The sequence below is a fragment of the Pholcus phalangioides genome, unplaced genomic scaffold (assembly GCF_987345545.1).
Source record: "Pholcus phalangioides strain wild (caught in Gottingen) unplaced genomic scaffold, Ppha-v1.0 ptg000007l_1, whole genome shotgun sequence".
NCBI lineage: Eukaryota > Metazoa > Arthropoda > Arachnida > Araneae > Pholcidae > Pholcus > Pholcus phalangioides.
The window spans coordinates 48,011,937-48,036,185 of NW_028301600.1; the positions used below are offsets into that span (position 1 = coordinate 48,011,937).

Consider the following 24,249-nt stretch of genomic DNA (forward strand, 5'->3'; position numbering starts at 1 on the left):
TTTATGTGTTATGATGAGATTTTTTTTTACAGTGCCATCTTTGAATGAAATTTGAACATTTTTTAATTTATTGAAAAACTCTAATCCATGATAAGTATTTTCATACAAACCACACTTTTTATGCCAATCGGTTGATTTATTATTAATTTTTTGAATGTGCCCATGACTTCTCATCCACTCTGTATATTTAATAAAAACAACTTCAACATAGGTTAAATTGAAAAAGATATGTACCTATACACTGAATTAATCGTAATCTTCCTGTGGCTGGCAAACAGTATTACAGTCATGCAACGCATCCATGTTTATGCAAAACAACACAGCAAGAGGTTTAATCATTTGCTTGGAAATGTAAAACTCATCAGATAAAAATAAGCACCCTTCATTATTACATGTTTTTAACTGTGTGTTATAATGAGGTTCTACTGCATTGTTACCATATGACTTTTGTTTAAATCTTCATCTTTTTACGCCGCTTGCATTGACTTACTGAAGCACCTTCTTTGTATAGAAATTGAATCGTGCTATGTTGTACTCATTCAATCACATCCATCACACACCACTGTTGCCTAAATGATCATGTACTCTGTTTTGTTACAAAACATTGTATTGCTGTCATCTCTTTATCACTTTGTCAGATATATGAGTTGGCGTGAGCTTTGCCTATGTTTAATTTGATCTACCCATATAATTCAGTTTTGTGTTAAAGAGTGAAAAGCTGTGTGAAGTGCAAAAATTGTTAATTGTTACTATTTCAGAATACTGTATACTGTATTTTATTCTTTCAAAATTTTTTACTGCATTGTTTCAATATTCAAAAAAATTCTATGAATCAGTTTTTATCTGATGAAAAGCAGTTTACATATGAATCGTATGCGATCTACATTATCTGTCAATCACAAACTTATTGCATGTAACTTAATTTATTTTTAAATAGTTTCATATTCATAATTCATTAATTTTTAGTACATATATTGTATCTAAATTTTATTCATTTTCAGCTACCTGTTTTAGCAGTTGTAGGAAATGATGCTTGCTGGGGGCAAATTGAAAGAGAACAAGTTCCAATGTTTGCGAGTAATGTTGCATGCAAACTGAGGGTAGGTATAATTATATTTTCAATTGTTATGTGACTTAATTGGATTGATGATTTTCAATTAATTTAACCAGAATTAACCAATTAACTTAAACATTAATTTTTTTCAATCATATTTAGTTAACTTCTAAATTCAATCTTCAATTACGTTTTCAATGATACTTTTAGATTCTGAAACAATTACTTTCATTTCCATAGCAATTTTAGTTATGTTGTGTCAATGAAATTATCTGCATTTTTTAGGGCATTTCAACTAAAACTGAAGATCACCCAATCATTAAATTATGTTTTGCTCTATATTGTTTAAAAATAAGAAATTGTTTCTCATTTATCATGAATTGGAATCTATATCAATTCTTCTCAGTCATCTAGTGACCGAAGAAGAATCATTATATCATTTGTTATCAAACTCCAGCATCTGTTTAAAAAATAAAAGAGGAAGGTTATGATCCAAATAGTAACATCAAAAGCCATATTTTGTTGTATATTTCAGTGACATTATTCTGAAAATTTTCAGGGAAAGTAGGCAATGGGCTTGTAGAGCATCAGTGTGCTAAACTTGAATAACTAGGAGTAACACTGTTTGTTCCTGTTAATAACTGGTATAAGTTCAACAGTCTTGATAGATTTTATTGTCATTTTGAAGAAAACTATTCCTCCCTATATATTATAGAATGAACCCCTTAAATGGTGTTTTGAACTACCTTCTTTCCATTGCCAGGCTGTGGCTTCACTGAATTGTAGTCTGTCACTATGCACTTATGTGCCTCTGTATCTGATGTTCATTGCTCATATCGATAGTCACGAGACTGGTTCACAACATTTCTTTTAAATATGATAAACAATACTCATTTAGAGACTGAGGTGGCATTACGTTGTTCTGCAATTAAATTTCAAATATTTATTAAGCTTCAAACAATTAATCCAACTCAAAATATCAACATTATTTTAAACACTCAACTTGCGACTTTGGTTGTTATATGTAGGCTATACAAATTCAATTAAAACAAAAAGCAAAGAATAATATTTAAAGTTGCTCAAATAAAACTAAAAATTAAAGCTAGGATATATATATAATCTCACCTAAAGCCACTCAATATATAAAAAAAAGCACAACACTCACCTACCATCATCCTCTGCCCTTGGAAGCATCCCGCGGCAGGAAAACTCTTATATTCTATTTTATTTCATTTTCAAATTGAATTTCAAACAATTCGGGTTGGTTCAGCTGGGATAAGCTGGACCTCCCCACCCTAAAAATTCTCGGCAAGAAGTATGTGATACCTCTAGATTTAGAGCAATACAACAGAGATACTATTTTCTGATTGGTCAATAAGGATCACTCATTACTTCTGGAATTTCATCCAAACATGGGAATGAGAGAGAAGAGAAAATGTTTATGATGTGACGGCAGTCACCAAATGAAAAATACAGCAAGTCGGTATTTTCACTTCTGATGGCTTTTGCTGAAGATTAGAAGTAAAGGCAGACGTCAGCCAAAAGAAAAAACGAAGTGTTCAATTGTATGATTCATTAAAAGGAATTAAAATTACTTATATGGGGGAAAACACTCTCACGACATACTTGGTGTTCTACCAACTCCACTTTGTCAAATAGCACTATTTTTAAACTTCAGTCATGGTACATGTTAACCACAGAAACGTGAAATTTTCACAGACTGCCAAGTATAAGAAATACTATTACTGAACAGCATGTGGACATTTTAAAACTTCTAGTTTCAACAATACTGCTTCCCCGGGTGCAAAGTTGATAATTTTCCCTTTTTCAAATCTCATAACTCACTAAATTTACCCATGATAGCAAAGATTGACACATATCCCAGAATGCTTACATTTCATCTTAAATACCCACCCAGATAGCTTGTGGCACATGCCTTATTTTGTTAACTATGTAATTTTGAGGTCAAAATTACATAGTAAATCACTACCAAGTTCTTGACAAAAATAGAACTTATACAAATACAATGACACAACAGTACACTTAACAAGGTGGCTGAGAAAAAGATGCCCATAATAAATATGGATGTCATATTTAAAAACTACAGCAACCCAATTAAAAATAATATAAAATAAATTATCAATAAAATAACCCAATTAAAATTACCTAATTACCCATTTAAAATAAATTATCAATAAGGTTACTCACTCTATCTGCTTTTTAAAAGTCTGTCTTTAGTTTCAAACATTGGTCAAGCAAAAAAACAAATATTGTTTTGTACTGCCCTGTAACAATTTTATGTGTTTTTTAAACACTCATGTATAGTACACTTAAGAACTATGAAAATTTTGAAATTTTCCAAATTTCCAATTGTAAGCAAAATGACTACTTAATGAGAAAAATATAAATTAGGTTTGAATTATTATCAATACTCAAAGCAGAATGTTTTCCATTGTTCTGCAATGAGCCTTCAGCTGACCTGAAATGTTCTACAGTAAACATTTCCATAATAGTGTCTTCTACACTTTTCCTGAAATTCTTCCAGATTGTTCGCTGACATACATCAGTTTTTGTTATATTCTGCTCTTTGGGACTCATAATTTTAATTTATACATTTAATAGGGTGTCTACCATCACAGGAAAATCATGAAGTCCCGGAAAAGTCACAGAATAAAAAAGGTCATGGAGGTTCTGAAAAAGTCACAAAATTTTAGTAAAGGTCAAGGATTTTTTTTCATTAGTCTCAAGAGATCCTTTTTCGATTTTCCCCCTAAAATCTAGGCTTTGGAGAAGCTGTGGTATTCAATATTTTTTCTTCTCTCTCGGGTATCTTTCCTTTTTTTTTTTTTTTTTTTTTTTTGCTCTGGAGGGATGGATATATAAGTAGCAACGTCAACGTGCAGGTTGGGGCAAAAAAGCTATATATAGCCTTGATGAACAAAAAAAAACAAAAAAAAACCTTTTCTTTCTTTGCTTTTGACCTTTCAACATCTATAAGATTCCCCTACAGCAGTATTCTCAGGATCCGGTGATGATTGCTGGGGGGTGTTTGACTGGCATGACAGTTGGGACAGTCCTCTTGGAAACAATATTGGTTTTCAGTAGAAAGAACATGACCTTCGCCCCACATCATGGAGCAGGACTGTTGAATCTTTGACGGGTCCACAAGTCAGAGTTCTCGTGGGGTGGGGGCTCTGTAGTGGATTTATAGCATGAAAAACAAACAGTGATGGTGATTGTCTCTGGCTTCAAGGCTGCAGCCCTGTGAGCCATATCTTTGAGGGGGCCAGGGGAAAAGGCACTTATTCCCCCACCCCATGAAGGAAGAATTTTTTTTTTTTAAATCTTGTCTATCTTTACGGACTAGTTATAGCGGATGATGAAATCGTACAGTATACGCATGTGACAGAATGAGAGTTCAAAAGGAGACAAAAATCAGACTCATTCACCATAAATTCTGTTGCGACGCAACATTTAGGCCAAATTTAAAGGAATACCACAGTGTTTCTAAAAGTGTGCTGCTTCGCGGCTCCTTGGAATGTCATGGCAAGCTGAAAATATTGATTTCTGCGTCTATTTATGCTTTGAAGTGGTTCTTTTATATGAGAAAATAACTGCCAAACTTTAGGGAGCCGCTGATGTAACATGAATTACGCAAGGGAGGCAGCCACCAAAAGAGAACCATTGGTGACAAGCTTGCGATCAACAACAAAGACTGACAACAAAGCATGTTGATAGAGCAAATAACAAGCGTCTAATATCGGACTTCAAAAAATTTGAATAGGAAAAGGAATACGTGAAATCCGCCCTACGGAAGGGCCCAGCTGGGTTGGTCTAGTTGGGGCCGTCAGGATTTTTCTCCTCTTACTCCAGTAAGAGGGGAAAAATTAACATCACAAAGGCCCTGGTGTAGTGCAGTATTTCTCAGCCGTCGGACCCTGACATCAGCCAAATCGGGCCGTGAGTGGTTTATTGTTTCATTTTTACCCATTTTATATTTCCCATTAATTAATCATGTGTATGGCCAGGACTTTCAATCAAGAAAAAGAAATCAACCATGCTCCAGGATTCCAAAAGTTGTGAACCACATCCTGCAGTAAAGCGCCTAAGCTGAGATCTTTGACAGGTCCAGACAGATTTTTCTCTGGCCTCCGTATAGTGAATTAATGGTGTGAAAAAAAAATTGAGAATTATCTTGGGTTCCCGGGCTGGAACTTAGTCAGCCCCCCTACCGTGCTTCTCTGCACGGGTAAATGGGGCATTGACTGTCAGAATTGGAAAATCGGCCGGACTATATTTGTACCCTTTTACGATGGTTTCGTCTCTCGTATGTAAGAAACGTTTCTTTTAATTTTTTTATTTAAAGCCGGTTTTTCCTAGGAGCGTGTTTTCTGTGTCGCATGCAACGTGAATCGCCCAGCGCAACACCCTGTCTACTCACCAATGAGAAGAGCAGTATGGCTGTTTTTCTACTGAGCGCAATACGGCTCATGACAGCACTTTACGTCGGGCGTGATTGGCTGACTGCTTCTGGAGGAGTCAAATGCATCGTGCGCTTCACAAAGTTTCCCTTCATTTTTGTTGTTTTCTTCACCTTCAAACCGGAGCATGCAGATGACAGATTAGTTGATGCCAGGGCCATATGCTGTATAGCCGCCCTGAGCTGATGCGCCACGCTAGGAAAACATAACCGTGTAGTGTGACTATGTAACACATTTCTGCCAACACAAAATGGTGCAGTTTGGTTCACACACACACACACGTGGCACAAAAAACTTAATGCTAGGAAAACCCAGCTTTACCTGCTCCGATATGTTTTGTCTGCCCCCGGTAATGCAATCAGTAAAGAAATGGGCTCATTCGCTTAGACAGCGTTTTTTTCTGATGTACATCCCTGTCTGGCGATGCGCGTCGATTCCAACAGCAAACTGCAGATTTCGACAGTTGGCACCAATCATTGAACCGATCAAACAAACTGCTTGATACATCTCACTTCGTTCAATGTTGTTTGACTCTTTTTTTTAAGCCCACTATTGCTATGCGTGCGGCTGTTGTGTACACAGCTTAATATCGATCAATGGTGTGTTCAGTAGTTTTGCATTCGCTTCGATATCGAATCAGAAGCGTGTTTTCAACTTACGCAGTCGCGCCCGTGGATCTTGTTTTGGAACGTTTTGTCATAGGTGCCGAAGGAACTCTGATACGACAAAAACAGGGGAAATTTAGGGTTTCCAGACGTCTGTATTTACGACCCAAGGGCGCATTCAGAGATGAATTTCATTTGATATTCCGGATCTACTAAGGGCTTAGGCGACCTCACAAAGTTGGTTGAAGGCATGGGTGATATACAGAGGGAGAGCGATAGGAACGATGACCCCCCGATTAAAAAAATTATTGCCATAGGCAGAAAATGGACATTTGTTGCCCCTCCGTGTTCAAGAAAGAACCGGTTGCCGCCTATGCTTTTGTGAGGGTGGCTTGAGCCCTTAGGGTCCAGTTCCTATGGTGTGTTGTACTTAAATCTTTAAATTTAAGTTTTTAAATTTTTTTTTAAAAATTGAGGTTTTTTACCAACTTTATCATGGTTGAGGGGTTGTTACCCCCCTCCCCCATCGTGGTGAAGCTCAACATTCAGCACTATTGAGAGGCTTCATGCCAATGTTGGTATGTCTGTATGTTCATTGACATCATGTTCTGCTGAAAGTTTCAAATGATTAAAATAATTGATTTTTTATCAAATGTTTTTATCTCGTAAATTCACTTGCATTACCCCTTTCATTAAGAACCCCCTCCCCACTCACAGTTTGGAAACCACATATAAAAAAAACAGTCCAGCATCGTTCCTTTTGTCAAATGAGAAAAGTCCCCAAAAAGTCACTGAATTTTGCTTTTGATATTTGGTAGACACCCTGTTTAAGGAGATGACTTGGAATTTTTATTTTGCGCCAAAAGATTCCTGTTGACAAAAAAGAAAATATCATGAAATTTTGAAAGATAGTACTGTTGTGTTGGCGCTAAAAGTTAAAAAGCCATCAAAGTGGTTGCTCTGTAATTCTAGTCTTAATGAGATTAATATAGGATACATGTTTTAATATTAGTTGATTTTTTTTTGTGGTGCTACTCATTCTTTACTATTTTATTTTTTGTTCATTTTTTTTATGCAGCATGCTAAATATGATAAAGTAGTGGAAGCCTTAGGTGGAAAGGGAATGACTTTAACTGGAGCAGATAAGCATTTGTTAGGCTGTAAATTTTCTGAAGCATTTGCGGATCTTGAAAAATGTGAAAGTGTTTTAGTCAATGTAATCATTGGAAAAAGTGATTTTCGTTCTGGTAGTATTTCAGTTTGATAAAATTCTGTACTTATGTGTTTGCATATGTTTTTTTTTTTTTCATATATTTCTATTTCATAATGTTTCTTCTTTGTAATATTAATAATTTTGTATGTTCTTTGTAATGTTAATTTGATATGTTATTCATATTAAATTTATGTGAGGACCACATTCATTTTTTCGAAAATTTAGCATAGGAAATTTTAAGCGTTGTGTTATCGAATTCAGTGTTTGCTTTTTTCCCCTTTTCTCATTTGTAAATGCATTGCTTTCTTTCGGGAAAAGAATGACATTTTTCTAATTACTGCTTTTTTTAATAAAAAATTTTGAACTTTTTTTTTTCATACATGTGCAGTTCATATAAGTTAGAAATACTGTTATATGGAACTGTTTGAATTGAATTATAAAACTTGAAAACTTTTGTTTTTGGTAAGTGAATAAATTTTATTTTTGTAACAATCTTTTATGATATCCCAATGCTTGTTTCTGTATTGAAAAGTTATTTTGATTTCCTGCTTATAATCTGCAGATTATAACATCTAGATTTCTTAGTGTGGATCACCACTGCATATTATCTACTTTATTTTTTTCAGAGGTTCAGAATGTGAAAATGAATATTTAAAAAATAATCTACACAATTTTTTTTTTATAACGGATGCTAATACCAAGATCTAATAAAAAGGCCTCACTTGGTTTTACTGTACATTCAAATTAAAAAGTTGGTTTTTATTTTGCATATTATGTTAACAGGAGCATTTCACGTTTTGATACTTTGTTTGCATATCAAATATTGCTGTTCATTTATTGGAAGAATTTTATTTTGCATATTAGCAAAATTTGCAGCTGCCAATAATTGGACTATTTCATTGAAAACTCCCCCAAAGAATACTTTTTTTTTTTTTCTCAGAGAAGCGAGATTTGCATATGTGAATTATGTGTATGAAATTATATACAGTACTTTCTTCAACATCTTATTTTATACATGCACCCTTCTATAAAGCACTAATGTTTAATTATCACTTATTTAAAATTTAATGATAATTATCTGTCTGTAATACTTGAGATAAAACAAACTTTGCAGCTGGCAATTTCATTCAGTAAGTCTTGGGATTGTGTCTGAGTTTAAAAACGTGTTTGTAATTGCTGTTATTTTATTTAAAGCTACATATTCTCTTGTGAATAGGAATTGATAACAATGCACCAAATGAATTCATAGATTTAATCTCATAACTCTTGATTTCTTTGCCTTTTCTGAGAAAATGCTCAACACAAAAACACAACAAAATTTAAAAAAAATTAAATTTACATAGATTTTTTGAATTATCGATTAAAATGAATTCAAGCGTCGAATTCGAAATGTACGTCAGTTTTTGTCACCGAAATGCCATCTTCAGTGGTATTCATGCTGTAAAAAAAAATTCAAAAGCAATGTAAATTAAATCCATATTTTCAGAATTCTATTCTAGATAGATCAACAGGCCTATATGAATTTTATTGTGAAAATGTTTGCGATAGTATTTTTTTCATGTTTAAAATAGTGGATAATCATAAAAAACTTTTTTTTTAAAACCAATTGCAGGAGAGGTGGGTCAAATAAAAAAATATTAGTCTCTCTTCTGTGGTCTCATTATACTTCACAGATTCTGTCCAATATCTAAAGAAAATTCAAAAATTTTAAAACTTTATCAGAGAAAATTTAGTGGGATTTTTTATAGTTGAGAAAAAATGTCAGAAGTTATATAATTTTGCAGTTGTGTAGGTTGAGATATTGCAATAGTAGAGAATAAGGAGTAACACAAAAATTACTTGCAGGCAAAATTCCATCTCATTCAAATGGCGATTGCCAGGGATATTATGGGTAAGTTGCAGTTTTGTAAGCTCATTGGCGTTTGATTTGGAATAAATCGTGCATTTTTTTATTTTACTTTTGTAGTAAGTTACTTTTATATTTAGAACTTGCTTGTACTATTTGTTAGTTTTTTTTCTTTATACAGATTGTATTGTATACAGAAAAATGGTGTAGTTGTATAAATTACACCCTTTTTCATACTTTAGTATTAATGATGAAAACTCATCACTAGTACTGACATCCCAGAATCGTGCAACCGAAATAGAAAATAAAGTTTGGAAGACTAACCTTCTATATGCATCTGTACAGAGCATCTTGCAAACCACGTGGCATACAGCAGGAACAGTGCATACTGATCGGCAAACCCAATCGCAGACTCCACCATCAGCTACTGAAATGCTCAGCAGAAGAAGACCAAGTGCAAATAAATGAATTTGACGCATTTTTGCTACAATTTAGAAGATGAAGTATCTCTCAAATATATTATGCAGTTTTTATGAAAATAGGTTTTGAACATTACATACAGGGTGCACGGCATTTTACTGGTGAACCGTTGATCGTAGAGGTATACTTCCAATCAGTAAAAGTATCCAAAAACATGTCATTCATGTTGCAAGGGGTTGTATAGGTATTAAAATAAACTTTTCATACAGGCATCCCATGCCCATAAACCCTATTAGAAAGTTGTTACCCTGTCTCTCCTGATGCCAACAGTTTTTTTTCTTTTTTGGCGTCAGGAGAGACAGGGTAACAACTTTCTAATTGGATTGTCACAGGGTGTCCATATAAAAGTTTAATTTTTTTAAATAACTATACAACTCATTACAACATGAATGGCATATCTGAGTATTACACATTATTTGGATACTTTTTCTAATTAGGAGTATGCCTCTGGGATCAACGAATCACCAGTAAAATGCCATGCGCCTTGTTTACCTATGCTCTCTATGTTTAAATACCCTATATAGCATTGGTTTTTCTGTAATGTAAAGGGTTTCCCAGTATAGTTCACCTAAGTTTCTTGGTTATGAATTCTCGCTCTTAGGCCGGGATTTACACCATAAGTGTTTTATTTATTTTATCACATACAATCCAGTAGGCAAGATTGCACTTACACTGGTAAGATTCAAAACCAAGAACATAAATCAAATAAAAAAACACTTCATATAAGGTGTAAAGTTAAAATCGTCCAAGGAAGAAACTAATCCAGCATAAGGCAGAAATGAGATAACATGGAAGACTGTTCCACAGTCTAGCTGAACGGCATCTAAGGCCATAAAAATAGCAGTCGCCACTGGAATTTTCAATTGAAGACTTGTGTCTGTAGAGGTTGGGTCATCTGTCCAAGATTTCCAAAAGTGTTATCAGAAGGCAAATGTACCATATTGTGTACCAGTTTATAGCACATTATTATATCAGCTAGAGGAGTGGAGGCCAAGGGATTTATACTGCAAAAAAATACTAAAATCTTGGGTCAGGGAGGGGGGTGTATCCCATGGCCCTCCACATCCTAAATCAGGGTCCCTAAGCTGAGATCTTAGATGCGCCAAAGGCATGGCAGGCAAACAAACATTTGGCACGTGATGTTTCATAGCAAATGTTAACTCAACAGTGTTATTCGGGGTATAGAATCTCTCTACTTCGTTAAAATTCAAAATAGGTCACATAGTTCTAAGGGCACTGTGTTCTTTCTGTGGCTTTATTAGAGTTCCCTGTAGAAAATATTGTTATTCTGTGGATCTAGCTACACTCAGTGTGACAATTATCACAACCGGGATGGAAAAAATTAGCATAACAAGCAAACAACAAGAGTGGAGAATTATAACTTATTACAATTAACTTTTATTACCGAATTTAACATTATTTAAGTTTATTGAAATCAGAAATTTTGACAAAATTAGAATTTCACCATAACTCAGTCTCACTCCCTCGATGTGACAATCTGTATTTTCAATCCATGGAGAATCAGTCCTTAAATGTGTTCGTCAATCACACTCAAACTACACCACTGGCTTCCTTTACTTCTGTGGACTTTAGAGAATGGTTGAGCAGCCAAAATTGAATTCAGAAACATTGATGACAGAGGACCAGACTTCCCCGGTGGAGTCAGAGTACGACAAATGAAGCAAGTTACAGAGATGAAACTACATGGTCAAATGAAGTTGAAATGGAGTGGGGGAAGGTGAACTGGCTGGCACCTTATGTAGTGTTGACTGCTGGCGAGGTGACCAATCGGCATCCATCTATCCCTATTTGCATATAATCTATTATTTCAGATCCATCAGATGGCCAAAGCAACAGCATGCTGTTTGCCACAAACACCGACGAGATGGGGATATCCCAATGATGGTGCTGCATCACATTAGGTGCCTTCTGGTTCATCCAAGGCGACAAGACTTTTCAAGTGAATCTATTACTTTTAAAAATATAAAAATTAATTAGCACTTATTTGTATGGGGTGGTCCCTGTCAACCCACCGCAGGTTTGTTCCATTACAAGAGACAGGGCCCCGCAACGAGAAACGAAAATTCACTGTCATCCTGGGGGGCCAGTATCCATTTAGGTGCCTCCCTCCCACCATAGTTTTGAACGGAAAGAATAAACCCAGCTCCCTTAGCATCACCCCCTCCATCCTCTTAGTGTGGCCCTGGCTACAGCTTAATTATATGCTATACAGGGGCATCTGAAGTGTTTCAAACCTATGGGTGTTTGTCTTTAGTTTACATAGAGGAAATTTTGGTTGCTTTGAGATAGTCTACTCTCTCCCCCATTGTATCTAACATAGAAACAGCTTCATGCATGCAACCTTGCTATAAATTATTTATTCCGATCATTTTTTCTTCTTCGAGTGGATTTCTCCACTCACTAACTCCAATTGCCATACATGTACAATCAAAAATTCGTTAAATTTCATTCAAATCATATGCATACAGTTAACCTTAACAACTTTTTTTATACTGTGTTTTATGATGTCTTAATGTTCAGTAATACAGTATTCCCATAACAGGTACTTTGGGTGTCTAAAAAAGAATAGAAACCCATAATTTTTCCCATTAATTCAGAAGTACTAGATCAGGGTTGGTAGGTTTTTGATGCTCAGCAGTTTTTAATTTTTGGATACAATGGATACAAAATATACAATTTGAATAAAGCATAGCATAAACACTGAAGGAAAAACTAGAATTATTTGGTATTTTTCAATTCAAGATTCTTGACCTTCAAAAATTTCTTTAACTGCTTACAAATATGTAGATATAAACATCTGCTGTACACTACTCTCTTTATAACAGATAGGTGTTTAAAAAGTTCTTTTTCACCATTTATGTAATCCTGATTTCTCTGATAGTAAATTATCTAGATAATCACTCATACTTAAAACAATACCTGTATTGTGCATAACATTAGAATATATCTAGCAATCAAAATCTGAAATTGTAGGACTAAAATGTTCTTCAATTTGTCAGTGCTGGCTTGTATATGATGCTTAAGAAACTCCTGCAACTTATTCTCAGCGGAAAGTAGGAATAACTAGGAATTAACTAAGAATGCTAATAACTTAGAATAACCATGATATGGTATATTTATTAGCATTTATAATGCTATAATTAGCATTTTGCAATTGAAGCTATATCTAAATGTGTAAAATACACCTGTAATGCTTTAGGTATCAAGTCCTGCCAGCTCTACTTTGATCGAAAATACTTTTTAAAACTCAGAATTTATACAACATATATGATCTAAGTTTTATATGAATAAATACATTAATTAGCATATTAAACAGATGTAGCACGAGAATTTTTACATGGAATAAAATTTTGGGCAGATCAGAAAATTTAAAATATCAAAATAAATATTTTTCCCAGTAATTGTTATTCAAAATATAAAACACTTCAATCTAAATAAAAGAAAGTGTTTTGTTATTTAACATATCTATCAGGTTAAAATAACTATTTGAGAGCCTTGACAATAAGTTTTTGAATGTTTTAATACTGAATTGGTTTCTGAAGTCAAAACCTAACCCTTATGCCCTATCACACATATTTTGAATGAACAGCTCTTTTTTGCTTAGTAAATTGGACACAGGTAATATGTAGTTTAGATAAATAAACAATAAAATTATATTTTGTACGTTCTAGACTCTTTATTTCAAAAAATTCAAAATTGCAAATCATAATTAATATTTTGTTTTAATTGTATTAATTAATGTTTAAAAATAAAATGTAATGCAAAAAAGTAAGTTTTTCACCATGTTATATACCTATTGTGTTCAAAACATCCAAAAGCATTCATTTAGGTTTTTGACAGTTTAAACCAGTTTTTGACTTGTCATGTCAAAAACCCAATACTCTACTAGATGAGAATGGCAATCGCACATTTACTTGTGTTTCACAGCCTTCAGCTGTAATGCTTCACAATTTTACACCCAGATGATATAGAAACAAATAACTGCCGTCGCTTTTTTTCTGTGATACACAGTTTATGATGTTACGGTACAAGTGATAATTAGTTAATAAATCACCAACTGAGCTGGCAAGCTCAATAAATTCGCTATTTATCATAGCCAATAAATTTTGGGAAATTTATTGGGGCCTTCAAATAATTAATGAGTATACCAGGGGTGGTGTGCGAGGTGATTTTATGTGGCTCAGGCAAAGTGAAAATATATTGTGCACAGGGCCATAATTTCTTCTTCTTCCGGGGGGGGGGGGGGCAAAGAACATGTACTCAATCTATGACTATATATATGTATCATTTCTAGTGTATTTTCTAAAGCCATGGGGGCCTGACTGTGCAATTAAATTAAATTTGTTATCATTATTCGAACTATTTGTTTTCCAACAGCAGACTACAAACAAACTAAAGTAAGAAAAAGTGAAATAAAATAAATTCATTATTTCTGGTGCCAAAAATAATTTACATTTTTTCAATATACTGTCTTTTCAAACACAAATTGCTCATAAAGATTCTTATTGGCTTCTTTTTATTTCTGCCACCTCATTGGGCAATTTTCCTGTTGTTGCCTCTGTATTTGTATCTGAATGCATATTTAGTGTTGTTCTCTCTGTGATGAAATGTTTTTTCCTAAGTGGGTGGCAACTCACCAACAGCACCAGGAAATGAAATGACAGCCACACATACCCCTAACATGTAATTCCAAAGAACAAACGTGTCATATTTGATATGAGGAGACAGAGTGGGGAGGTCTTGGTTGGTGGCATATTTGATAGATGGGGTATTGCGCTATTGACTAAGTGAGTTTCACACCCAGATACGGTGATTGTCTATACCGTAAACAGAAAAGCATTCATCTTTAAATTTCGACATGGCAGGTTGGTGCCATTCTTCAAACTGAACCATCAATATTCTGGTTAAAGAAGGTAGCTTACATAATAAGATTGCTTGTATTGCCGAAACTGGTTTCGTTTAATTTTATAGATGTAGTACAGGAACATCATGGAATGGTGAACGCGCGCCTTTCCACATCTACCAGTAGTCTGTCTGGTCCATATTATCTTAAGGTGACTATATTAATTCGAGGAAAATACAGGACATCGCCAAATTTCGGCAAAATTGCCAATTATGGTACAAAACTACCGAAAATTTTCTAAAATACCACAAATGGCTGTTTTCAATCCCCAAGTTTGAAAGACATTTCAGAACAAGTTTGTTTGTGGTGATGCGAGACTTCCGAATATTTTGTTTCTCAATCGATTCAAATTTATTTTTTCATCGCCCACTCAATGTTTTCCCTCAAGTGAAAGAAAAAAAAGACTGCTACCAGAATATTTTCACATATTCGTTTACAGTTTCACTTTGTGCTCTAAATGTGTTTACTCTGCAAAATAAGAAATTTTCGTTGAAATTCACAGGCCATCTCCAAGTTTTATTTGAAAAATCATTGTTATATACTCTCAATGCGTAAGATGTTGAATAAAATCTACTGAATGAACTTATTTACAGCCGCCTGTCAAATGTGAAAAGCAGCAGCTTCTGACAAAAAAAATTAATAAGCAAACTATTCTGTGTGGTTTATGTATGTTGAAAAAATATATTTCAAAATCCCTCAATTCACTTTTAACAACTCAAGTGTCAACAGTCAAAAATTTTCCAACTAGATTCTTCATTAAAAACAACTAGAAATTGGGCTGTTAAACAACCAGAATTAATGTTAATCATCATTTAGATGAGCTCCCGTATTTTCACGTAATTTAATAAGACTACTAGTACATAGGAAAAATTTTTGAAACGGACTCCAAGAAAAGCAACTAGATTGGTTTTTTTTTTTCCAACTAAATGGCCGAAAAAAGACCAGATCTATTTGGAAAATATCTAAGTTGGCACACTAGTTGCCAAAACGTGTAATATTCAGAGAAAATACAAATATATATCCCACTGGAAATGTCAACTCATTCATTTATGAAAATCACGTGTTAACATTTTTGATAAAAATAAATATGAGCATTCAGGTAAACTCTCTTTGAGAAACGGGAGAAGCCGGGACACATTTTTGCAAAAAAAAATCGAGGTGGCCCAAAGAACAGGAAAATACGGGACGTATGGTCACTTTATCTTGATGTTTGATATACTGTATGTCAGTCATTCCCACTGAGCTATAAGTAAAATATATAGCTTTCCTTATAGCTCAGTGGTCATTCCGGACACCCTCGGAGCAGTCCACGTGACTGATTGTTGGCGCGCTTTCTTCCCCGCTTTTCAACTCGTCGGTCCACACATGTTGCCGCAATAAGAGGGGTGACAGATCAGGAGAAAGAAGAAAAAATAATTGCGGAAAAATTCGGAAAATGTTTATTTTGTAAAATTCGAACTATAAATGTGTTGGATCGAATAATTTGTTATGCATTGCATCTAGCTGAGAATATGACCAGATAAGAGAGCAATGAATTTGTGTCTTAGGTTATGAAAAAGTAGGAATTATAAACCCAGGGTTATATATATATATATACATAAGTTTAATGTTATCACAAAATTGGTTAGACTTCCATACAATATTCCAGCCAACAAATATACTCACCTTTTCCCATCTGAAAGATCCTATCTCACCCTCCAAAGAATCTGGTATCTACTTCATCCCATGCAAGAATTGTGAAAATGGATATATTGGCCAAACTAGAAGAAATCTAAATATTCGAGTTCTCGAACACCGAAAGCATGTTGAGAAGGGACGGACGGATAATTCGGCTATTGCCCAACACTGCTGGCAACATTCACATCATTTTGATTTTGACAAAGCATTTGTTTTTAAAAAAGCAACACACAATTCGGAATTGAATTTTCTCGAGGGATACTTCATCAGAACATGCCAGAATTTCCTCGTTAATGATGGAAGAAACACACCACCTATTTCGTCAGCTTGGACAGGCTTTATTAACCTCAGTCGTGAAAAAACTTTCAACACTTTACAACAGATGGCTCCCCAATTCGCATCCAAAGACCACTCGGACGCAGCAAATACAAAGGCGAACTCTTCGGACGACCAGACGTAAACATCACTCTTCATTCGTGTGAGTTCTGACCACGAGGTCCTGATGACGGCTCTCCATTGAAGAGCCGAAACGCGTCGACCATTCGACCAGTGTGATTTATTTGTCTTAAAAACGTGGCAATTTTTGTGTAAAAAAATAAGTTTAATGATTAAATTGCCCGTGCTTGGATCATTTTGTTGATTCGATCCGCGGCGGTTTATCTGACTTGGCTACCGAACAGAAAGAAGTTGGCCACTCCTGGAAAATGGCAGTTATAAATAAACCGACACTACTCAGACGTATGTAGCTCCCATTCTGATGGAGGTATTTTGATGAAACTTGTGGGGCGGCACTTAAGTCCTAGTTACGGCCCTGAACGTATGTACCAAGTTTCATTGAAACACGTCCACCATATAGGCCGGAGAACGGCTCGAGCTTACCAGCTGCCCGGGTGCGAAGCCTCATATTTCGCCCCTAAAGGCGACCCTAGTGGGAGGATGGCAGGGCTTCAGTTAAGGGCACCTCTAGATAAACCTGATTCATTTCAGAAGTAAGCCGCACCATTATTTACCTTGCAAATCATCGTGACCATACGTCCCGCTTTTGAAGCAGAATTTTTTTTTTTTTGATCCAGAATTATTTTGCCGTTCTTAATGCCAGATAACAGGTAATTTAATTCTTAAAACAGCACTTGATTAGGAGAGCCAACATCACTTATCCTGTGAAGATAATATATAACGAGGTTAATTTTATTAAGAAATTTATTTCGAAGGTGTTTCTGGTACTCCAGGGACCGGATAAGTGAGAAGCCGAATTTTTCCTTTGCTTTTTCGGACCATTCTAGAAAAAATACTGAGTGAGGCAAAGCCGTAACGAGGGGGAGGGACTTAGGGGTTTGGTTCCCCCCTCGAAATGTGAGAAAATGACCGAAAAAAGGGAAAAAGATGGCCAAATCTATTCTATCACTTTGGTTCCCCCACGAACAAAATTTCTGGCAACGGGCTTGCGGTGAGGGAACCAAAATGCATACTTGCCCCCTTTCATAGAATACAGGGATGGCATTTCGGCCATGCAACCTATTGCGGCCGCACGGGGCGTCACTCAATAGGGGTGCCAAGTCCATTGTGAATGTGTGAAAAAAGTTTCATTGGCCAAAGAAAGTGATTTCTGTCTTTTCTGGCGCTAAATTCCAGATGAAAGGGCAAAAAAAAAGTTTTTTTTGTTAGGAATTCTTAGGATAAGTTATTGGGGAGGGGCATGGCTGACAGATCTCCCGCCCGGGACTCTATCCTTACTATTTTTTTCACGCTTTAAATTAACTAGAAGGGTCTCCCATTTAACATCTGGCTTGGGCCCATGAAAGTTTCCAGCCTAGGAGCCCTGAAGCAGGATGTACGGGCTATGGGGTGAATAGATAGCAAGCGCAAAAATCCGAGATCCCAAACAGATTTTGTCTCGAGCCGCCCCTGATAGCTTACATTCTTGTTTCTAGTATTACGGTCGTAGGCCCTGCCCAGGGCCGTCTTAAGAGTATCGTGGGACCCCGGGCCAAGTGGTTTTTCGGAGGCCCTATCTGGTAAATCCTAGAGAATTTCAACCGCATCTCATTTTTGTGAGGACCCCGGGCTGTGCCCGGGTGGGCCCATACGTTAAGACGGCACTGGCCCTGCCTATTTATTCGAAGTTTTCTCAACATCTCCGTTGTCGTGGTACGACTCAAAAGCGTGATGTCACATGTGAATTTTCACCCCTTGCTCCCTCAATTAAACCGCCCTTGATTGTCAGTATAATTGAGTCGAGTTGTGTCACTTTAAGGTGGACGTATTTCATTGAAATTTCTTTTGGTATATACGTTATTTGGACCATGGGAAAAAAAAAGATAACTGCGATAGAAAGCGCCACTTTTCCATCTGGTGGGAAACATTGTTTGTCCGAGAGAGAAGCAAAGTCGTCTTATTTTTTTTATCTATACCAAGGCTCACTGTTCAAGAGCCGACATAATGGTCAGTTACAGCGTCACTGGTCGCACCAGGGATAACACTCCGTTTTATAAGCCGCGCATCAGTAAAATGACCGAGAAAGCTCGCAGATTTATGTCCGCCATAAGTAATATGGTGAAATACGGGCAATTCAGTCATTTAATTTTTACCCTGTGGGCTTTACTTCTTCATAAACTGATACATATTCATCGTTTATCTGGTTCCCAGCTAGTAGATGCAATGCATCAACAATCACTGTTTCTTTTGCAAATCAGTCCATTCAATTACATCCATAGTTTGAGTTTTACAGGCAAAACAATTCCTCCTCCGCATTATTTTTGCAATTATTTTTTTCTTACCCCTGATTTGACAACCGTCGGGGCCACACGGTTTCAATATACGCTCAAGGAACTGATTCACACACCGGTAGACTTCGAGGGGAATTTTATTATCGGAATGGAAAGCGTGCCAAAAACCAGTCGCGTATATAGTATTGACCATCTAGAATGAATAAACACGTGGTTGTATCAAAATAAAATTGACTAGCTTCACATGGACCAGACAGACTACCTGTAGATGTGGAAGGATACGCACACCCACTATTACCTGGTGCTCCTGTCCATATGATTACACCATAGAGTTATAATAGTATATATCTTTAGTCTACACAGAGCCAGATGCGCGATTTGTGCGATACTTGTATTCTTATTACTTGAGTTACCTTCTTGGAAAAGAATATCGGTATTTTGGTGACTTCTGTTTTCGACACAAAAAATCATTGGTTGTGGGACTCTCTTTTTCAACGGCACAATATGAACCCGACCGTCCAATCAGACACTATTTTGGTCTTTGGAATTATTAGGGTCTGCGTAGCTTAGTCAGATGGAATTTCTAGGTGCAATTGAGAGTTGACGTCCACTTGGAAAAAAGTCGTCACTGTGAGCAGAACACCAAATATGCATTCAGCTACAAATACAGAGACCACGAAAAGGCAACTTACCCAACGAGATGGCGGAAAGAGAAGAAGGGGCTAATATAATTGACTAAGGCTTTGGGTAAGGGCAAAAATGTCGATGTTGTTTTTCTTGATTTCCAGAAGGCATTCGATTGGGTCCAATATGGTAAACTCTTGAAGCGTTTACGCGAAGTTGGAATTGAGGGCAACTTGCTGGATTAGATAGGAGGTTAAGAGATAGGTCACAGCGAGTTATGGTGAACGGAGAATTCTCTGATTGGACAGGGATCACAAGTAGTGTTCCTCAAGGAAGTGTCCTTGGCCGAATACATTTCTCACTTTTTATCGATAAACTCGATCATGGTATCGATGGGATCAGTAACGGGCTTAGGGCGGTGCAACCTGTACAATTGCACAGGGTGCCAAATTATATTGGGCGCCGAAATGGGAAAGTTAGATACACATAAATAAAAAATAATCCTGAAGATATTAAAAAAATTACTGCGCAAAATACAAATGAAAAAACAGTGATGAGGAGAAAGTTCAATGTTTGAGTCGATAAGCAGTGCACACTGTATACCAATTTCCGTGAAGATAAAGTATACACACGCATCAACTTTTTTTGCTTAAACCCTCCGGGAGATACTACTAGTCTTATTAGTACAGGATCTAGGAGGTGTCTATCTCGGAGGCTTTGGCAGTTTGCTTTCTCTTTTGTTGTCCAATAGTGATGAAAAAAAATTACACGTCTCACACAGAAGGAGCAATTACAAAAAAAAAGTACAGTACTCTCTCGCATTGAGAAACCATGCATTTTAGCACCCCCAGATCCCTGGTCCGTCTTCCGCTTCATCAAACTTTCCCAATAGTGCAAGACATGTACGTAGACCGAAAAATGATAACAAACCACACATTCACACACAATTAAACACCTTTCGGAGTTTCAGAAATCTAAGTTCCAGATACCACAGGCTCAGAATTAAGCAGGGCCACAACTAGGAACAAAAATTTACTCGGGACCAGGTTCCATTTTGGCGCCTCACTACCCGTAATTTTTAATGGAAAAAAACGTAAACTCAGCGCTTAAGCTCCCGCGTCGCCAGACCAACATTATCTATAGCAGAAGGCCTCCACGTGAAGCTCGTGACGTCACTGAAATGGGCCATTTCACTTATAGTAATTGGATATACTGCAAAAAATGGTAACGATATCGCATGCGTCGGCCTGCTAAGTTATAATCAATGGCTACAGGTGAAATGGCCTATTCCAATGATGTCATGAGCTTCGCGAGGAGGCCTGCTATAGATGGTGTTGGCCAGACTCACCTGCTCTCTCTTTGTTGCGGCTCTGTGCGTAAAGTGCGGCCACACCGGGCCGCCAGAAGGAATTCTCCTTTTTTTACCCTTTCAAAAAACTAATGATGACTTTTGTTTAAAATTCAATTCGATTTTTGTTTCTATGACTATGATCGTAAACCAGATTCCAATTATAAACCCCTCTCAATTCTGTTTACTAACTAAGGAAGGCGGCGAAAAATATATTGCTTTATTTCAGGGACGGACTCAAGTTTTTATCGGCCTGGGGCAAAAACTGCTTTTCGCTCCTCTAAAACAGGGTTTCCACCCCCAGTGCATTAATGTACGCAAAAGGGGTTTGGGCCTGCCCCTTCCTGATATTATGGTGAATTTCTGTAGTAAAAAACGTAACTCCCTGGAGAAGGGAAAGGGCGTGAAGCATTGCCCCCCTCCCGAGAAAATCCTGCGTACGCTACTTTCCCAGTGCCCGTGAACACCCTGGTGTGCACCGGGCACACAAGAATGACTATCAAACCACTATTGCATGGTCGTAAAAAAAAGACTTTGTCAATAAATTTGGACGATAGTGTCCACTGGAAAAATTTTCAAGTGGGCCCCCGGCACTTAAATATTGGAGCCTTTTTACCCATGGCCGCAAGCCACTTGATTCCATGTGGTGAGAAACAGGGTAGAATTAATTACGGAGTGGTACCACAGGATGACGAGGGACCAACGATCGTCCAAGATTCTGGAGGATCCCACGAGATTTCTTGAGGACAACCTGCAGCAAGTTCATGATAAGCGATCTCCAATTACCAGCAGAACAGATACCCCCCCCCCCCCCCCCATCAGATCGAATGAGGCAGCAACCGGTACCACCAACCCCAAAGAAACGTCACCAGAGCATGGAGATGCAGAAAACACTGACAACTCGGACTGTCTCCCACAGTCACTAGTGGCTATGAGGTGCCACATAAGGGTATGACGGAGTCACTTAACATGTATGTTCTTGAACTTACATGGGTATTTTTACTCGTTTGCGTCCGTCCATAGTATCTTCATATTCGTATTTTTTTTGTGCGTCCCCTGTACTGCTTTGTTTTTCCTTATGTCTGCACTGTGTTTGTACAATTTTCTATGCCCCCCCCCCCGCATTTGTTGCATACCACCTCATTACTGAATATAATCTTTTTATTTGCACCATTTCTTCCTCTTTAATTTTTACGGCCCCATGTGCTTGTTTTGCACCGTCCACTGTAGAGCTTTGCTTTTCCATATGTATTCGCTCCTCGAAGTTGAAGAAACAAAGCCTCCTAGATACTTCTAGGAGGCTTTGTTACTACCCAGCTGAACGAGGAATACCGTGAGATAGTCTGTACATGGACCGTGCAGTGTGTGCACACTTCAACGTATGAGATTCAGGAGCCATAAACTCATAAGGGTACCTTTACTGAAAGCAAGTCATCACACTGAACGTGTTTTTTTTGTTTTTTTTGAGCTAGAGTAATGCGCTTACAATGCGAATTTCTAGGAACTATATACGATAGAGAAAACAGTGAACAGACTATCGGCAAATAGCATGAAATGATGTGTCCGATTCGATTTCGAACTATACTAGGCTGCTATTGCGTGGCTGAAAATATGGAGGAGCCCACATGAAATTACAATCCCCTATGGCAGATTGAAATTGTACAAGTTCATCGTGACTCGATGATGGCATGATGCAGAGCCATCTTAATGCATGGGCTCAACCCGGAGAGAAATAACTCAGGAAATTATTTGCCCGCTGGTTCAATAAATGCAGTTTAGTTCGGAAACAAAACCTCTGATATTTACTCCGATACATTTAATCATATTAAAAATATTTGCTTTCGTTAATTCAAAAAGAAGATAGCTCCCACAGCTTTAACCTAGTATAAATGTAAATTTTTTAAACACTTCTCGGAGAATATTTATTTTCCAATTTCTTCGCGGAGCACCAAGAAATCTTTGGCGGAAAACTTTTTGGGAACCCCGGATCTAATAAAATATATGACCATATATTTCTACAATCACTTTAAAAACAATGCAGATTGTACTAATGCCAAATAGTTTTTAAAGGGAAAACTGCCAAAATTACGATTGTTCTTTGATCAATATGTACACTGCATATATCAGTGGTTCCCAAACTATGTGTCACTGCTCCTAGCAGTTGATGTTTGTATGAGCCTGTTCAGTGCTGTGAAGTGGCTCTTCAATAGACTATACTGGGGAACCTGAATAGATATTGACTGAGGTAAGGGTTCCGCGGGTGGCAAAAGTTTGAGAACCATTGACATATGTGATAAAAATTGAAGATTAAATTGTAGTTTTCGGTATAAATACATGCTCAACCGTTAGATCAGAACTAAGTCTGAATAGACTATACTCTGAATGCTTTGATTCATGAGATTCTAAAAATTTATATTCATCATTCACCTATTAGAAACTTATTGAGCTTTCACGAACAAAAAATGAATTTTTTGCGTACTTAATGGCTATTATACGCTATCTGTATTTAGTGACACTTCATATAAAAGAATCACAAATGATCCCCAAAAATATGCCAAATTCATAGTTTTTAATTGAAAAAAAAATATATATACCTACGTTTTTCTCGAGAGAAACAGTTACCCCCAATAGAAGCTTTCAATATTTTATCTTTGTTTTTCTAAACTCTGTGCTGAGTTTTATTACCTCATCCACAAAAGAAAGAACTGAAAAATAAAACTAACTGATGATAACTCATTGTTTTATCTTATCGATTTATTTTCAATTATTCGATACATAAATACAATGCCTAGATTTTATTTATTTTTTCATTGAAGTTCATTATCATACATCAGTAGGAAATTCTTACAAAAAACTACCGCTTTTTATCATTACAATTGCAAAATTTAACAATTGCATTCTCTGTCTATAAACTTCTGGCGACAGTTTATCTGAGACGTTAAATTAGCTTGTTCAATTAATTGAATAGTTAGTGATTCTTTCGTGAATCCTTGATAACTAAATTTAGTTCCAAGTAGAGAAAATGTTGATGCGTCTGTTCTCTAAACAATATGCTATCGAAAACCGATACCTTTCTGGTATCGAAACACGGAGAAAAATCTCCTATTTTGTTGTGATGAAACAAATTCAGTACAGTTGGTTAATGACTTGACTAAGTTAGTCAGGGTGGCAATGGCATCTAAAGGAATTGAATATTGACGAGAGAGCTTTTAGATATATACACGTATATGTATGTATGAAAATGTTGTAAATTCGCGACGGTCCGTGGTTG

At 36.5% G+C, this 24,249-nt stretch overlaps 1 protein-coding gene and 1 long non-coding RNA gene across 4 annotated transcripts in view; one reads left to right on the forward strand and one right to left on the reverse strand.

Moving 5' to 3' along the window:
- Positions 1 to 9,310, forward strand: part of LOC149085392 (2-hydroxyacyl-CoA lyase 2-like) — an 81,490-nt gene extending 72,180 nt beyond the window's left edge. Inside the window, exons 15-16 of one of the 2 annotated variants that reach the window (XM_089233384.1) lie at positions 1,002 to 1,100; positions 7,219 to 9,310. In XM_089233384.1, the coding sequence (XP_089089510.1) occupies positions 1,002 to 1,100; positions 7,219 to 7,404 (285 nt within the window). In that variant the 3' untranslated portion in view covers positions 7,405 to 9,310. The remainder of the gene's footprint in view (positions 1 to 1,001; positions 1,101 to 7,218) is intronic. The other variant, XM_089233385.1, reaches the window with a different exon arrangement.
- Positions 8,592 to 23,680, reverse strand: LOC149085393 (uncharacterized). 2 transcript variants are annotated; one of them, XR_016192837.1, is made up of 3 exons: positions 23,577 to 23,680; positions 9,524 to 9,683; positions 8,592 to 8,791 (listed from the first exon to the last, which is right to left on the reverse strand). It is a non-coding gene; the product is annotated as an uncharacterized LOC149085393 (long non-coding RNA). The 2 variants fall into 2 exon arrangements; XR_016192838.1 differs by having other exon boundaries at positions 23,573 to 23,660.
- Positions 23,681 to 24,249: the final 569 nt, after the last annotated feature.